At 35.9% G+C, this 19,385-nt stretch overlaps 1 protein-coding gene across 1 annotated transcript in view; it reads right to left on the minus strand.

Annotated features, from left to right (window-relative positions):
• MICU1 (mitochondrial calcium uptake 1) overlaps nt 1-19,385 on the minus strand; it is a 274,726-nt gene that overhangs the window by 142,151 nt on the left and 113,190 nt on the right. Inside the window, exon 5 of the mRNA XM_012663301.1 lies at nt 1,466-1,509. Within this exon, the coding sequence (XP_012518755.1) occupies nt 1,466-1,509 (44 nt within the window). The remainder of the gene's footprint in view (nt 1-1,465; nt 1,510-19,385) is intronic.

The following is a 19,385-nucleotide window of genomic DNA, read 5'->3' on the forward strand; positions in this document are numbered from 1 at the left end:
TATAAAAACAGGAGAGGAGTAAATTCTTATGCTACTCTGGATTCTTTCAGTGACCAAAAAGGTTATCTGTTAAACTGAATTTGCTATAAGATGTTATTGACTTAATGAGTCATATCTCTACCAAGGAATATGTGATTGACTATTGTAGTTGATTTTTACCAGTCATCAAACATTTATTGTTTGCCAGGCCTATGTCGGACTCTGAGTGACACAAAGACAGGTAAGACAGGGACCTGGCCTGTGAGAGATTCTGGAATTAGACCCTGATGTCAATATCTGCAGTAACTCCTTACACTGGGTAGAGTGCTTTATTATAGATAAAGCAGAGATACCAAGGATCAGAGAGAAGATGTGGCTGTCCCAGAGCAGAGTCAGGACTTTGAATCTACGTATCCTAACATCTAGTTCAATGCCCTTTCTTTTTAATCATTCTTTCTTTTAGAATATGTCACTTTAAAAAGAGGATACTCACAAATGGAGGCATCTTAGGCACTGTGCCACCTGAATGGGAGAGGTAATTTTTAGGCAGGTAGGCTTAGCTGAGTTCTCTCAAATTTAAGGCAGCTACTCATTCCTTTCACTTGTGCCAAACAGCTCAACCCTTATCCCTTAACCTTACCAGGGTACGCAGTTTTATGTAATGATATGCCAATTCCTGCAAAATCAGTTTCCACTAACCCTGACCTCTTCCCATCTAGACCCTCTTTTGTGATCCTGCCTTTTCCAGCCACTCCATGATTTTCCTTCTGATTTCCTTTTCTTTACGGTATATAGAGCCACGCCTGGCTCTTTCTTCTTTCTGATGTGCTTTCTTCCTCCTCTTTAAAACTGACCATTTACTTTTCTTTCTGACCCTGTGTAATATTTTCTTTTTCTTTTCGGAGAAATTAGCCTGAAAGGGAAAAACATGTTTAACTGACTGCTTTCTGCTTTCTATACCTAAGAATGATTTATTATATGATTTATTCAAGTATAAAGAATTGAAAATAAATATAATGCAAACATGAAAATTTGGAATATTCTTCATAATTATTACAAAAGCACTATAAAGACTTTTGTAATTTTCTTGTAAGGATTATTACTATATAATATCAGAAAGTCTGAGGAAGGTCACATCAGGTAAGTGTTCTGTAAGAAATGCAAATGTAATATCGGGGGGCTGATTAGCCTTTATGATGACTACTGAGTTAACATTCAAAAATCAATAAATACTGAATTAGCCCTTAATATATATAGCAGGCAATCTATGAAAGTTACCTTATATGGAAAAACATACAACCTTCAGCTTGATTCTTTCTATAGAAGCATTTGATGGCACAGACCTGCTAACCTAAGCATGCTCTTTTAATAAGATAAACAGGTATTCAGGGATGTCTCACACATAATTCTAGAGGAACTTAAAAATCTTCTTAATAAAATCTTAGTAAACAACAGGATATGTACATAAATGTCATAGTTTACTTACCTTTCCATCAAAACGTTTTATTATATATTGATCTAGACCCAAGTCTATAAAAGAGAAGAAAAAAATATTTAGCAACTGATCATAACTCAAGTAAAATATATAAAATGACAGCTCTCAGCTTTGTTTCTAGTCATTCAATTAAATGTACTAGATGGTTTAGCCACACTTACTCAAAAGCCACAGGATGAATATTTTGCCCCACTTTCAGACTCAAAGTGTCAGATAAAAGATACCAACCCATTTATCTTACATATAAGAAAAGTAAGGCTCTGAGAAGGTAAACAGGATAAAAGTTGCACATGCAAGCCTACTCAACAGCAGAGCTTCCAACTAGAACTTTGGACTCCTCCCAGGTTGGTAGTCTTTTCATTACACCAAGGTGCTATGTTACCTCTAATTAAGGTGGAGGATATTAGCTTAATCTGAATGTATAGTATTAATTTTTTGTATCAAATTAAAAGAGTACAATACCAAAAGAACTATTGCAACACACCTAAACAGACACAAATAGATCATCTTAATATTATCTTTTAAAGTTGGGTTAAGTAATAAATATTTACTTGGGAATACCTAGCTTTGAATTCTGAGCAATGTGAAAGATATAAGTAAATATATTCAGTGGACTTGAGGGCAGGGATTTTTTGTCATTGCATACTGCTTTATCCCTAGCACTTGGAACAGGGCTTGATCAATGAATATCTACAAAAGAATGAATGAATAAGATATAGTTCTTGTCTTAAAGAGTCACAGTTTACTTTGAAAGACATATGGATATAATAATTAACATTACAAGGGAGCACACAATTAGTTCAATAAGAGAGTGGTATGGGAGATTTGAGAGTGGAGAAATCAGTTTCCAATTATACTTACTTTCTTGCATATTAGCTCCTTTCCTTCTGTTCTCACTGTACTCATGCTAGTTCAGGCCATTATCTCATAATGCCCACAGTATTACAATAATCAGATTATCATGGCTCCCTGAAGGAGCTTTTTGCATTTCTACTTCTATACATTTGGTTACACATTCTCCTTATCTGAAATGTGCTTCATCGTCTAGAAGCCAGCCCTAAATGAATTGAGCCATTTGACTGTAAGAGAAACGAATAATTCTGGAAACAGAAAGAAATTTTTAAAAAATAACTCTAATTTGAAACTCCACAGATACTCAAGAAAATATCAGTCATAAAGGCAGCATAGGTTTCTAGGATGAAAGAGTAGAGAACAAGAAAGAGTTCTAGATAATTAAATTTAATTGCCTATCTCCCCTATTTTTTAATATACTGTCAAAAGATGAGGAAAAGGTAACCCCTCCCAGACTACTTTCAATCCAAGAGGTTTGTTATCCTACAGAACCTTTTCTCATTCAGAAATAGGGAGGAAATAATCCAAAAAATATTATCAAAAACTTTCTCAGAACTAAAGAAAGAACTGAAGAACTTACCAAGTGTTCTAAGAAAGATGAGCAAAAACTACCTATACTTCAGTGTATGCTTATTAAATTTCAGAATACCAAGGATAAGAAATTCCTAAAAGCTTCCAGAAAAAAAACCTTTCTGGTTCCTTATGAAGGAATGAGAATCAGACTTGAATCAGATGTCCTGTAAGTAAAACTTGGTACCTCAACCAAGGGAGATACATGCATACTAACTGGAGCAGCACTGTTTAACAGAAAAATAATGTGAGTAACAAATGCGAGTCACATGTGTAATTTAAAATTTTCTAACAACCACCTTTAGAAAAGTAAAAAGAAAAAAATATGAAATCTTGTCATTGGTGGCAACACAGATGGAACTGGAGAACATTACATTAAATGAAATAAACCAAAACAGAAAGTTAAACACTGCATGTTCTCACTCATGTGGAAGCTAAAAAAAGTTGATCTCATGAAAGTAAAAGGTAGAACAGAGGATACTAGAGGCTGGGAAGCAGTAGGGGAAATGGAGGGATAGGATACAAAATCACAGCTAGATAGGAGGAATAAATTCTAGTATTTGGTAGCACTGTAGGATGAGTTAACAATAGTTAACAATAACATGTTAAATAGTTTCAAATAGCTAGAAGGAGGATAGTAAATGTTCCCAGCACAAAGACAACAGTAAATGTTTGAGATGACAGATATGCTAATTACCCTGATCACTATATATTATATGTATCAAAACATCACTAGGTACCCCATAAATATGCAAAATTTTATGTCAATTAAAAAAATAAAATAAAATTTTAAAAAGATCAAAATAAGATTAATTTTAATATTATATTTAACTGAATATATCCAAGATAGTACCAAAAAATGTAAAACATCATCATTAATATTTTGATAACTCCTTAAAATGATGCTAAGTTTTGAAAATCTGGGATATATTTTGTAATTCCAGTACATCTCAATTCAAACTCACCACATTTCAGTGCTCGATAGGCACACATGGCTACTGTATTAGATGGCACAGATTTTAACATATTAGAGTAATACCCAGAAGAACTAAAACTTAACTTAAAATTTTAAAAGTGGTTGATTCTGTGACATGAACTGGAGGGATGGATAAGATGGAACAGATTTATGTTTTTCACTTTATGTCGTACGTTACAGTTTCAAAAATAGTTTACTGTATGCATTTGTGAAAAAGTGAGAGGGCATGTAAGGACAGCCTGGCTCTTACTAATAATTCCTGTCATTTATAAGCAAATACTGACATGGAGTAGGCCAATTTCATAATTTCTATTTGAAAGATAATTATTTTCACCTTATTATATTTTTATTTCTCTACCTGCCAACTAAAGTAGAAGAGTGGGTTAGATCAGTTCTTAAAATGGTTGGAAGCGGAGTGTGGGAAATATGGATGAATGAAGTAATTCAAGCTATCCTTACTCACTATTCCTCTAGAGATTCTAATAGGCCCAATTAGTGAGGGTAGGGAGAACATGGAGAATGAAAGGAGAAAAAATAGCAAGTGTAGTTTGAAAATGATACTCAGATGACTTTCATATGAAATGGTTTCCCTTTCATTTCCCTACCCCACCCCTGTGGTCCCAGCTTAGAAACACTGGATGCTAGCAATATTGATATCCCTAAAGTGATTCCTATTATTCTTAAACTTTTCTTCAAACAACTTTCATATTCATTTAATGCACATACTGTGGGGAAAAAATGCACATAGTGTGACATAAATACTATCTTCTTTTTATGAATGAAAAGGCTGAGGCTTAGAGAAGGGTTAAATGACTGTTTTCTGACTTTAAGTCTAACAATCTTTTAATTATGGCAGTTGTCTCTTTTCTTGGGTCCACACCAAAAATAATGTAAAAGTACATAAATACTGAAAGAATAGTCTCATTTTAAGCCTTGGAGTGAACACGTAAAAGGAGACTTGTTTTAAAGACAATAGCAACTGATTTTGTCAAACTCATTTTGTCAAAAGACAAAAGAGCAACTGAGTCAAATACATAATTTCAAGATCCAAAAATTAGAGTTTAGAAAAACAGAAATCGAATAATTTTAGCTAAGAAATCTTAGCTATTGCTCAAAAATTTAGAGATTCATTTTTTAACATTTGAATTTATCTTAAAAATTTATTGAAATGAGCGTATTTTCAGCAATGGAGGCTAATATAAGCTAGCAAAAGAAAGTATAGTTCTATTTTATCAGATATGATATTACAGTCACTTGGATTTATCTTCTGTCTTAATCACTGTAATAAGTCATACTACTTATTGAGCACTTTTTGGTTTTATTTTTATTTTAAATTTTATTTATTTTTTCTTTCTTCCATTTCTTTTTTATTTGTAGATATTCATGGGGTACATGTGCACTTTTGCTATGTTGATTTATTACACTGTGGTGAAGTCAGGGTCTTCAGTACATCAATCACTGGAGCAACACACACACTGTATTTACCAAGCAACCTGCCCTCACCCACCCTCTTGCCACCCTTCCAAGCCTCTGTTGTCTTTCACTCCACTCTGCTTCCATGTGTACACATTATTTAGCTCCCACTTACCAGTGAGAACATGCAGTATTTATCTTTCTGTCTGAGTTGTTTCACTAAATATAATGGCCTTCAGTTCCATCTACGTTGCTGCAAAAGACATGATTTCACTCTTTTTTATGACTAAATAGTATTCCATTGTGTACATATACCACATTTTCTTTATCCAATTCTCAGATTAATTACATATCTTTGGCATTATGAATAGTGCTGTGATAAACATATGAGTGCAGGTATCTTTTTCGTATATTGATTTCTTTTCCTTTGGGTAGATGCCCAGTAGAGGGACTACTGGATAATCCGGTAGTTCTATTTTTAATTCTTCACAAAATCTCTATACTGTTTTCTGTAGAAGTTACACTAATTTACATTCCCACCACCAGTGTATAAGAGTTCCCTTTTCTCCACAGCCTCACCAACATCTTTTATTTTTTGTCTTTTTAATAATAGCCATTCTGATTGGTGTGAGATATCTCATTTTGGTTTTAATTTGCATTTCTCTGATGATTACTGATGTTGAACATTTTTTCATATGGTTGTTGGCTATTTTTTGAAAAATGTCTCTATATCCTTAGACTACATTTTCATGGGGTTATTTGGGGTTTTTTTGTTGTTGAGTTGTAAGTTCTGGATATTAGTCCCCTGTGAGATGTATAGAGCCAACTTTTTGTTTTGTTGATCCTTTGCATTGTTGTGTTTTTTTTTGTCTCTACCACATTTAATGCTACTCTGATCTTCATTATTTCTTTTCTTCCAATAACTTTGAATCTGGTTTGTTCTTGTTTTTCTAGGTCCTTGAGGTGGGACATTAGATTGTTAAATTGTGATCTTTCTACTTTTTTGATGTACGTATTTAATGCTGTCAGCTTCCTTTTTAGCACTACCTTTGCCGTATCTCATTTTTTTTGGTATGCTGTGTTTTAATTTTCATTCATTTCAAAAAATTTTTAAATTTCCATCTTAATTTCTTCATTGACCCAGTGATCATACAGGAGCATGTTTAATCTGCACATATTTGCAAAGTTCCTGAAGCTCCTCTTCGTATTGATTTCTAGCTTTACTCCACTGTCATCTGAGAAGATACTTAATATAATTTCCATTTTTTAAAATTTGTTAAGACTTGTTTTGTGGCCTAACATGTGGTCTATCTTACAGAATGTACCATGTGTGGATGAAAATAATGTATATTCTGTAGTTGCTGGGTAGAATGTTCTGTAAATGTCTGTTAAGTCCATTTGGTCTAAAGTCCAATTGAAATCCAATGTTCCTTTGTTGATTTTTCTGTTTCAATGATCAGTGTAATGCTGTCAGTGGGATGTTGAAGTCCTCCACTATTATTGTATTGCTGCCTATCTCTTTCATTAGGTCTAGTAATATTTGCTTTGTAAATCAGGGTGTTCCAATGTTGGCTGCATCTATATTTAGGATTGTTATATCCTCTTGTTGAATTGACCCCTTTATCATTATATAATGACCTTCATACTTTTTTTTTTTTTTTTTGAGACAGGTTCTCACTTTGTTGTATGGGCTAGAATGCAGTGACGTCATCATAGCTCACTGCAGCCTCAGACTCCTAGCCTCGAGTGATCCTCCTGCCTCAGCCTCCTGAGTAGCTGAGACTATGGGTGTGTGCTACCATGCCTAGCTAATTTTTCTATTTTTTTGTAGAGATAGGGTCTTCTCAGGCTAGTCTTGAACTCCTGACCTCAAGCAATCCTCCTACCTTGGCCTCCCAAAGTGCTAGGATTATAAGCGTGAGCCACTGTGCCCAGATAGATCATTTTTTTTAAATCCATTCTGCCAATCTATACCTTTTAAATGGGGCATTCAACCTATTTACATTCAATGTTACTATTACTATCTGAGGCTTTATTCCTATCATATTCTGAATAGTTTTCTAGTTATTTGACAAATTCTTCATTTCCTTTTTCTCTTTTTGTCTTTGTGGTTTGATGAAATTCTGTCATATTGCCATTTGATTCCTTTCTCTTCCTCCTGTGTGTGACTGTTTTATAAGATCTTTGAGTTTTATATTAATATTTTCATGTGTTTTCATGATGGTGAATATCAACCTTTCTGGGCCATGTTAAAGACCCCTTTGAACATTTCTTGTAGGTCCAATTTACTGGTGACAAATTCCCTCAGCATTTGCTTATCTGGGAAAGTCTTTATATCTCCTTCATTTGTGAAGCTAAGTCAGTCAGGATATAAAATTCTTGACTGACAGGGTTGTTTTTTTTTTTTTTTCCTTTCAGTACTTTGAAAATGACATCCTATTCTCTTCTGGCCTTTTAAGTTTTCTGCTGAGGAGTTCACTATTAAATCCGATGAGGTTTCCTTTATTGATGATTAGATGCTTTTCTCTTGCTAATTTTAAAATTCTTTCTTTGACTTCAGACATTCTGAATGTAATAGGCCATGGTGAAGTCCTATTTGCAACGTACTTGCCTAGGGATTGCTGAGCCTCCTCTATCGAATGTCTCTCCTGCTAGACTTGGGAAATTTTCATCAATTATTTCTTTAAGTAGGTTTTCTAAACTTTTGATCTCTCTTCCTCCTCAGGAATACCAGTAATTCATGAGTTTGGTTACTTTATGTAGTCCCAGATGTCTCAAAATCTTTGTTTATTCTTTTTTTCCTTATTTTTATCTGACCGGATTATTTCAAAAGACCGGTCTTCAAGTTCTGAGATTCTTTCTTCTGCAATCTATTATTGAAGCTTTTGAATGCATTTTGTATTTCTATCAATCAATCTTTCAGTTCCAGAATTTCTACTTGGTTTTTATTAAAGATACCATCTTGGTAAACTTTTCATTCATATCCCGAATTGATTTTCTGATTTCTTTGTATTGGTTTTTAGATTTCTCTTGTATCTCATTGAGCGTCTTTAAAATTGATACTCTGAATTATATATCTGGCATTTTGAGGAATACTTTCTGATAGGGATCTCTTTCAGGACAATAGCTGTGGTCCTTTGGTGGCATCATATTTCCTTGCTTTTTCATGTTTCCTGTCTCCTTCTGTTGATATCTGTGCATCTGGTGTAGCAGTCACTTCTTCCAATTTTTTGAAATTGCTTTTGTAGGACAGAATTTTTTCCTGAAGATGTATATATGTTGCTGGTTAAGTAGGACACTTTGGCTTGGATTTGGTGTGCCGCCTGTGGTAGTGAGATTTTTGTATGATTTCTTTGGCAATACACAGAGTCTGTGGTATCTGTGATCTCCTCAGTGACTTAGAGACAGTTATTAGTTGAGGCTGTGGTGAAGTTTTGCTGGGGAGTTGGAAGCCAATGGAGTCAATTTTCAGGCCCCAATGGTGGCAGCAGTGGGCTGAGAGTGCCTGTTTTTAGGCCCCCAGAGCAGCTGATGCTGGCAATGGTGTTAGTAAGTCCCGGAGGACCAATTCTTGGGCTTCCAGATGGCATGCTCAGAAGCTAATAGTGGGAGGAGAGGGCCAGGTGTGTGGGTAGGTTCTCAGGCCCCTGGGTAGCTGGTGTGATGTGGGTAATAGCAGTAGCAGTGGGTGGAGAAACCCTCTGGGACCAAAAGTTTCTGTGCTGGTGTTGCTGGTACCTGCAGTGGGCTGGGTGGGCTAGGCTGCAGCCTTATGGCCACCTGTAGCAGGGTGGTGCATATCATCCTAAATGTGCTTAAGGAAAGGATAGTCTCCCCTGTCCCTCTTCAGCCAGGCAGTGGCTACAGCTGTGTCAACCTGAACTTGGGCTGAAGATAGGGTGCAACCCAGGGTTAAGCTCTCAAAATGGCACTTTGGGCCTATAACAAGAGAAAGTGGGGCCCCTCCCAGGAAAGCAACCTGGGCAATAAGCTGTGTGGAGTGTAGGCCACTCATGTCTCTGTCTCAGAGTAGCCTGCAGCAGGGCAATTGGGAACTTCTCAGGGGTGCGTAGGAGCTCCCAGTCTCCCCTCTCCCTCCTCAAGGTAGCACAGTGGCAGCAGCTGTGTCTGTAGATCTCTGGAATCTAGGCTCTCAGAAGGGTGCCCAGATGAAACTGTAAGCATTTTTGTAGGCTTGTGATAGATAGCTTGTAATGTATGTCACTTAATTTTCATAACCCTACAAACTAGTTACTATTATCTCAATTTTTAAAATGAGAATATTAAAATTTAAAGATGTTTAATAATTTTCCTAAGATCACATCTATATTTACACTTCTTCACAATCATCCTTATACATTCTTTTCTACTTAGATTCCTTTGATGATTCTTAGGCCTTTCTCTTAAATAGTCATACTTCTTAGAATTTCTACTTTGGATCCCATCTCTTCTCACTTAAATGCTGTTTGCCTCAGTAATTTCATTATAGAATCAAGATGTCTAGCAAACCCAAAACAACAGGACAAGCTTTAAAACAAAGGAGAAAAAGAAAGAAAAAGAATTTTAAAAAGCAAAGAAAAAATCAAACTGGTGAAAACAAAAGACAAAGGAAAAAATCTTTGAAGCAACCAGTTTAAAGTGCAAAAAGTAAAGAAGCTCAACTCAGAATTCTTTATCTAAGTGAAAGTATTCTTCAGGAATGAAGCCAAAACAAAAACATTCTAACATGAAGGAAAACTTAGAGAATTCATCACCATAAGACCTGCTCCAAAAGATATTCTGTTTTTCACAGGGGAAGGATATGACACCAGTGGGAAACTTGGAACTTAAAGAATAAAAGAAGGCCAACAGAAATAGTTAGTATCTGGATATAAATAGTACTTTGTCCTTTTACATTTGTTATATATAACAGTTGAAATAAAAAAAATCAAAACAATGCCTGGTGGAGTTTCCAATGTATATACATATAATACATATGACACTAACATAAAGTGAGGGACCTATATGGTGGTAAGATACTTATATTCCACTTAAAGTGGTGAAAGATAAATTTTCAACAGACTGAAAAGTTAAGTACATATATTATAATCCCTGCAGCAACTACTAAAATAAAGATATACAAAGAAATATAGTTAAGGCCGGGCGCGGTGGCTCACGCCTGTAATCCTAGCTCTCTGGGAGGCCGAGGCGGGCGGATTGTTTGAGCTCAGGAGTTTGAAACCAGCCTGAGCAAGAGCGAGACCCCGTCTCTACTAAAAATAGAAAGAAATTAATTGGACAACTAAAAATATATAGAAAAAATTAGCCGGGCATGGTGGCGCATGCCTGTAGTCCCAGCTACTCGGGAGGCTGAGGCAGGAGGATCTCTTGAGCCCAGGAGTTTGAGGTTGCTGTGAGCTAGGATGATGCCATGGCACTCTAGCCCGGGCAACACAGTGAGACTCTGTCTCAAAAAAAAAAAAAAAAAAAGAAATATAGTTTAAACCCAAAAGATCAATTAAAATGAAATATATTAATACTAAAAAATATTCACATAATATAAAAAGAAGGCAGGAAAGTTGGGGGAAAAGGGAGGGAAAAATAAAACAAATAAAATGGTAAACTTAAATCCAAATAGCAATGATTACATTATATATAAATCATTAATTAAATGCATTAATTAAAAGGTATAGACATTTTGGATAAAAAACAATATCCAACTATACATTATTCACAAGACTCCTGTTTTAAATATAATGATATAGGTAGATTAAAAGTAACAGGACAGAAAAAGACATATAAAAAAACTAGTCAAAATAAAGATGTAGTAGCTACACAAATACCAAGCTATGCAAATTTCAGAGCACAAAAACATTAGCAGGATTCAGGAGGGGCTTCAAGATGGCTGACTAGAGGTATTTTATACTTGCCTCCTCCACTAAGAATGAAAATAGTGAGATAATCACACTTCAGTGGCACCGCTCCAGGGAGGGAGCTCATGCTGAGTCCCACACACTCCCTGAGATCTAAGTACCCACAGCAAGTGCCATTTTAGAGTTCCACCCCCAAAAGATCGTGCACTGTCCTCAGCCCAGCAGTGCCAGGGCTAAGGCACAAGAGAAGTGTGGGCTGCCACCACTGGTGCTCAAACACAAGAGACACGGTCTACCACCACCAAGGCTGAGGTGTGAGTGGCACACATATTCCCCACTCAATGGCCCAGGCTGCTGCCACTGAAGGCAGCACCATTCTCCCCAGCGGCAGGGCAGCATTGCAGCCACTGCTGCCCCCACCTGAGTATTCCACTTGTGACCTGGGGATCACCCTACCCAAGTCTAGCAAGGCTAGCACCTGCACACACCATTGGCAAGCCTGAAGACAAGCTTTCCCAGCTTGGCATCACCCCCACTCCATGCTAGAACACACAGGGGGCCAGTGGCATGCCCAGCCCAGTCTACCACCATTTGTACCTGTACATTCCTCCTGGGGGCCTACCCACTCTGCCACTACCACCATAGCTGGCACCTACCTGTATGTGCCATCTACAGTTCCCAAGGCTGGCCTGCCCAATCCATCACAGGTACCACCAACACCAGCATGCATTCCTCAGGATCAAGAGGGTCATCGCCCCACTGCCACCACCCACATCATACTGGCAGCCCAGGGACCTGAAAACACACCCACCCACCCAGCCCACAGCTGCCACTACTGGCATCCATGTATGGCACCTGGAGTCTCAAGAATCAGTCTACCTGGATTTGTAGACACCAGTGCCATCATATACCACCCTGGGGCCCATGGATAGGTATGCTCAGCTAACCACTGCCAAAACTGAGGTCCTAAGACTGGACTATTTGGCATCCTAGTCCCCAGCAAAACGTTACCCCTCCTCTATTAATAACTATACACTAGGCCACCGATTAAATCACAGATAACACGAACGTTTAAAGCCAAAGAAATCATACAGAGATTACACTATTGCACACACACAGAATCAAAGCCAAAGTACCCTACTGTACCAACAGCATACATGCATCTTCAGGAAAAAGTTTTCCTTTATGAAAACAAATTCAAAAAGTGGAAGAAGTGACTGTTACATCTAATGTGCAGATATCAATACAAGGACACAAGAAACATGAAAAAGAAAGGAAGTATGATCCCTCTAAAGAAAACAATAATCCTCTAGCAACAAATCCTGGAAAAAGAATTCAAAATATTGATACTAAAGATGCTCAGTGAGATACAAGAAAATTCTGACAAATAACACAAAGAAATCAGAAAAACAATTCAGGATATGAATGAGAAGTTTACCAAAGAGCTAGACATCATAAAAATGATGAAAACAGAAATTCTGAAACTGAAGAATTCACCGAATGAAATAAAAAATATATTTGAAAGCTTCAACAATAGATTAGATCAAGCAGAAGACACTTAGTAATTGAAGACAGATCTTTTGAACTAACCCCATGAGACAAAAATAAAGAAAAAAGACTTTCAAAAAATGAGCAAAGCCTTCGTGACATATGGAACACCATAAAGTCACTTCAAATTCAAATTACTGGGGTCACAGAAGGTGAAAAAGGAACAAAAGAGTTAGAAAACCTATTTAACGAAATAATAGATGAAAACTTCCCACATCTAGCAAGAGATTTGGACATCCAGATACAGGAGACTCTGAAATCCCCAAACAGATACAATACAAAAAGGTCTTTTCCATGGCACATTTTAGCCAAACTGTCTAAAGTCAAAGATAAAGAGAGATTTCTAAAAACAGTAAGAGAAAAGCATCTACTCATCTATAAAGGAACTCCCAGTAGACTAACAACAGATTTCTCATCAGAAACGTTGCAGACCAGGAGAAAATGGGATGATATATTCAATGGGCTGAAAGAAAAAACAACCCTGCCAGCCAACGATACTATATCCGGCACAATTATCCTTCATAAATGAAGGATAAATAAAGTCTCCAACAAGCAAAAGCTAGGGAATTCATCACCCCTACACCAGCCCTACAAGAAATGGTTACAGGAGTCATAAACCTGGAATCGAAGGGATGGCATTTACCATCACGAAAACACATCAAAGTACAAAACACACTGGTAAAGCAAATACAAATAAAGAAGAGAAAGGTCTCAAATGGTACTACTACCATTTGAAAATTATCAAACCACAATGACAAATAAGAGGAAAAAAAAGAAACAAAGAATTATAAAACAACCACAAAACAATGAACAATATGGCAGAAAAAACCCTCACATATCAATAATAATCTTGAACATAAATGGATTAAATTCAACACTTACAAGATATAAACTGGATTAAAAAAAAACATGATTCAACTATATGCTGCCTACAAGAAAAACACTTTAACTGTAAAGACACATGTAGACTAAAAGTAAAGGAATAGAAAAAGATACTCCATGCAAACAGAAATGAAAAGGAAGCAGGAGTAGCTGTACTTAGATAAAATAGACTTTAAGTCAAAAATAGAAAGAAAGAGTCCTCCATTTCCTGTAGCGGCTTTGTGATGCAGCCAGATGGAGGAACTCTCAAGAGCAAATCAGCCTCGGCTGGAATCCAGGAGACGGAAGCTCTTCAGGGAGGACTGCGGAGGGGAAGGACTAGCTTCAGGAGGCCAGGCCTGTGGTTTCTTATCATTCAGAATCCAAATCGGTGATTTCATTTTGGTTTATCTCTTGGCTTTAAAAGTACAAATTTTGTCTGAATTTCTATTAAATTAATTCATTATCAGAAGGTTATTAAATAAAGATACAGAAAAATTAAAAGAAAAGAAAAGAACAAAGGTGGTCACTATATAATGATAAAGGGATCAATCCAGCAAGAGGATATAACAATTCTAAATATATATGTACCCAACACCAAAGCAACCAGATTCATAAAGGAAATATTATTATTAGATTTAAAGAGAGACACAGACTCCAATGCAATAATATTCAACACCTCCCCACTCTCAACATTAGACAGATCATCTAAGCAGAAAAACAACAAAGAAACATTGGACTTAAATTGAACTTTAGACCAAATGAACCTAACAGACACTTACAGAACATTCTATCCAAAAGCTGCAGAATATACATTCTTTTCAACAGCATATGGAACATTGTCCAGGATAGACCATATCTTAGGCCATAAAACAAGTCTCAACAAATTTTTAAAAATCAAAATCATATCAACTATCTTCTCAGACCACAATGCAATAAAACTAGAAATCAATAGCAAGAGGAATGTTTGGTAGAATCTGGCTATGAATCAGTCTGATCACAATGCAATAAAACTAGAAATCAATAGCAAGAGGAATGTTTGGTAGAATCTGGCTATGAATCAGTCTGATCACAATGCAATAAAACTAGAAATCAATAGCAAGAGGAATGTTTGGTAGAATCTGGCTATGAATCAGTCTGGTCCTGGGCTTTTCTTTGTTGAGGAACTTTTAATACTGATTCAACCTTGCTACTCGTTATTAGCCTGTTCAGGTTTTCTATATCTTTCTGGTTCAATATTGGGAGGTTGTATGTTTCCAGAAATTTATCTATTTCATGTAGATTTTCTAGTTTGTGAGCATACAGTTGTTCGTAATAGTCTGATGATCTTTTGCATTTCTGTGGTATCAGTTGTAATATCTCCATTTTCATTCTGATTTTGTTTATTTGGATCATCTGTCTTCTTTTCTTGGTTAGTCTAGCTAGTGGTTTATCAATTTTGTTTATCTCTTTGAAGAACCAACATCTTTTTCATTGACTCTTTATCAATTTTTTTAGTCTCCGTTTAGTTCTGTTCTGATCTTTATTATTTCTTTCCTTTTGCTAATTTTGGGTTTGGTTTGTTCTTGCTTTCCTAGATCCTTGAGGTACATTTTTGGATTGTCTATTTGAAATGTTTCTACTTTTTTTGATGTAGGTGTTTATTGCTATAAATTTCCATCTTAGCACTGCTTTTTCTGTATCCCACAGGTTTTGGTATGTTGTGTTTCCATTTTCATTTATTTCAAGAATTTTTTTTTACTTCTATCTCAATGTCTTCCTTGACCCAATGGTTGTTCAGGAGAGTGTTGTTTAATTTCCATCTGTTTGTATAGTTTCCAAAGTTGTTCTTGGTATTGATTTTTTCCACTGTGGTCTGAGAGGATACATGATATGATTTTGATTCTATATGAGGAAGATTATTTTTATCCCTTTGGAAATAATTATACATTCCAATTGCTTCCACAGATTCTAGCACTTTCATTTGTAATATTTTGTTTTTATAATTATTGAAAGACCAACTCCACAAACAGAATAGTTAGTAAATGTCTAATATGCTAAGCACATTTTTGGTTTTCATAAAAATACAGAATAATGAATAGCTGCTTTTCCAAGATGATAATCATAAGGAGAAATTCTGATATATTAAAATGGGATTCAGTGGGAAATTTGGCTTCATTTTTGTTTGCTCATGAACAGGAATTTCCACAAATGTTGATGCAGCAAAATAAAATATATATTATTCCTATATGGGTTGAAATAAAAGAGTGAGGCCTAGATTTTTTGTAGTTTGAATTTCCACCATCAGATGGCTGGACTCTAGCCAGTAGCTCATATTTCAACTTTATTTTGTCATGTCTTTCACACATACCGTATCCCAGGATACTCAACAGATCTAAATTGGTAAGTTTTAGTTTTAGAACAGTTCAAAAATAGTCACAAAGCATAGACTACATGATGCCCTAAAATTAAGCAGTTTTAAAAAAAGTATAAAATCAGAATGAAAATGGAGATATTACAATTGATACCAGAGAAATGCAAAAGATCATCATAGTTAAGTAGGAAGGACATTAAAAGGGAAAAAATATTCTGTGTGACTTGAATATTATTCCTTTCTGTGAAGTCTGAATATCATTGCCATGTCTGGGTATAGTGAATTAGACAGTTGCTTCAGGCTCTGGGTTTTGAGTGGCTCTTGCTATTGTAGTAACCAGCTCTGCATAGTTGGCCAATGATTTGAAGAAGCAGTGGCATGGGGAAAGTTTTTAAAGTTCCATATAGGAAAACTTAAGCTTTGGTCAGAGCTAAGAACACCACATTGCAAAGAGGATCTCCATTTGCTTTCCACCATATCCAACTGGCTGACCCTATTCACCTTGATGTGATTTCATCTACATAGGAGACAAAAAAGCATAAAATGGAGAAACACAGATCATATTGTGATTTACTTGTCCTGGGCTCCATATTCTCTCTACGATGACACTTCATGCCCTTAACGATAATCTTACCTAGAGCACTTTTAGTTTGAGACACATAATTTTATACTTAATTATATACAATGAATATATTTTAAAAACATTTTTCCATTAATGTTTTGTCTTCAACAAGGTTAAGTTCTTCCAGTAAAAGATCCTTGTGTTATACCTTTATATTTTAATCCCTGCACTGTTGCTCAGTATAGAGCAGAGGTTGGCCATCTACAACCAGCTGCCTATTTCTGAATGGCTCATGAGCAGAGAATAGTTTGTACATTTTTAAAGGGATAAAAAAAAAAAAAACCACAAAGAAAATATTTTGTGACACATGAAAATTATATGAAATTCAAATTTCAGTGTCCATAAATAGTTTTATGGACAGAGCCATGTTCATTCATTTATATATGACAGCTTTTGAATTATACTAGACTTTGAAAGGTGTCACAGAGACCATATATGGACCACAGCACCTAAAATAGTTACTGATGTCCTTTTATAGAAAAAATTTGCTGATCCCTCGTGTAGAGCATTGTGTGGGAGCTAAACAGCCAGTTGGCTGCATTTGGCCCAAGGGCTATAGTGTGCCAACTCCTGCTCTATCTACTTGTTAGGAGAATTGAATGAGATAATAATCTGTGTTAAGCACAGTATCTAAAACCTAGCAAGTACTCAGTCAAATGTTAGTTCCTTTCTATTACTGTTGTTGTTATTGTTATGTTTGGATTAAACTGCTGATACCAATGATTTCAAAGCATTTGATGAACATAATTTAGGTGGGGAAAATGAAAACTGAAGTAGGAAAAGCAAACTAAATTAGTTCTTAGGTCTATTACAGCTTTAGAAATAACCAACCAGTCATAATAGTTTTATCCAGAGAAAAGCATTAGGTTTAGATATCTGACAGCAACTGTGGCTTGGATTCATCAACAATCATAATTTTCATGACCTTTGTATACCACTTCAATGCATTTGACCTGTACCCAGAAGTTTATATATGAGATATTGCTGAAATCTAAAACTGATTTGAAGATTAATATGCAAATATGAAGATTAACACTTAGTAAAGGGTAATGTACAGTTATAGACTCCTTATAAAAGCTTATAGAACATAAGCTAAGATTTGATCATTCAGACTCTGCACTCTGAAAAAAGAACAGACACGCTTTAACTCTTAAGACTAAGGTGATACCCATATTCTTCCAGATGTTTCATTATGGAACAACATAATTTAATCACATAGCATATGTTTTATGATAAATATATATTGTGTGTATCAGAGAAAACAGGCTTCATCTGATTATGAAATTCCTTAAAGTTTCATTGTCAGTCACAACTTAAACATTCTGAATTCATGAAACAGCTACTTGTGACAATCCAGGTTAATAGTTTTGGCCTTTGAACAAAGCTAAAATGGTTAAACTTGCTGAACATGTACGTAAAAGATTTCTTGGGGCAGTGAAATTGCCTCTGCTTGGACCAGATTTTATATTTAGGCAAAGATGGTATGTTTACTGATTTATGAGCTCTGTTGTCTTCCTGGTGAACTGGTTTATTTTAATATTAGGATGGCTTAGGTTCAAATGGCTTCAATTGTCTAAGCAGATGACAAGGCCAGGTGTGGTGGTTCATGCCTGTACTCCCAGCACTTTGGGAGGCCGAGGCGGAAGCATCGCTTGACGCCAGGAGTTCGAAACTAGCCTGGTCAAAATAGCAAGGCCTCATCTCTACAAAAAATAAAAAAATTAGCTGGGCAGGGTGACACGTGCCTGTAGTCTTAGCTAATCAGGAAGCTGAGGTGGGAGGATCACTTGAGCCCAGGAATCAGAGGATGTAATGAGCTATAACTGCATTACTGCACTCCAGCCTGGGCAGTAAAACAAGACCCTATCTCTAAAAAAATAAAAAAAAAAAAAAGGCAGATGACAGATGGTAAGGATTTCAAATGAGAAAGGCGTAGTGTTTTGAAAGAGGGGATGGGAAGAGACCACAGTGTTAGCATGTTGTTTATGTACTCTTTTTAAAACTATGGTAAAAAACACACAAGATTTACCATGTTAACCATTTTTAAATATACAGGTAAGTAGTGGTAACTATATTCACATTGTTGTACAATAGCTTATGTACTTTTGAACAACCTTGCCTTGTTTTCCTTTATTCTTTTTCTTTCCCTTCCTCTCTCCCTCCTTCACTTTCTTTTTCCTTCCTTCTTTTATATATAGAGATTGAATCATGTTATATAGGTATTAAATCATACTTCATTTTTTTCAAATATACAGAGAATATAGAAAATAATAGAGAACTCCTTTTCAGCCATTACTCAGTTTTCTCAAATTTTAGCAGTTAGCCATATTTATTTGAGATCTTCATTTTTAATTATTTTGGAAATAAAACTTTATAGTGATGGTTGAAAGCCTCACGCATGTCTCAGCAACTTCAATTCATTCCTTTTCTTCTTAGAGATAACCACTGTTCTTAATTTGGCATTTATCATTTCTGTTGAAGACTACAACATTCACGTATCTTCATTGCTCTTCCCCAGGGGATGATATTTATCCTCTAGAATTGACATTGGACTTGGCATGTAATTTCCTCTGACCAATTAAATGTGAGCAGAAATCATATGTATTATGTTCAAGCGAAAGCTTTAAGGGTCAGCTTGTGATTTGCCATTTTCTCTGTTACCTCTGCTATGTTCCAGGTAGACGCTCTGCATTCTGCCCTATCAGCCTGGGTCCCAGATTAAATACCATGTGGAGCAGGGTCACAGCTAATTTATGATAGAAATGTAGCGTGAACAATATATAAACCTTCACTGTTGTAAGTCACTGAGATTTTGAGGTTATTACTGCAGCATGAACTGCTCCATTACCCATATTTTGTCATAT

This window comes from Propithecus coquereli, unplaced genomic scaffold (assembly GCF_000956105.1).
Source record: "Propithecus coquereli isolate 6110/MARCELLA unplaced genomic scaffold, Pcoq_1.0 Scaffold80, whole genome shotgun sequence".
In the NCBI taxonomy this organism is placed as follows: domain Eukaryota; kingdom Metazoa; phylum Chordata; class Mammalia; order Primates; family Indriidae; genus Propithecus; species Propithecus coquereli.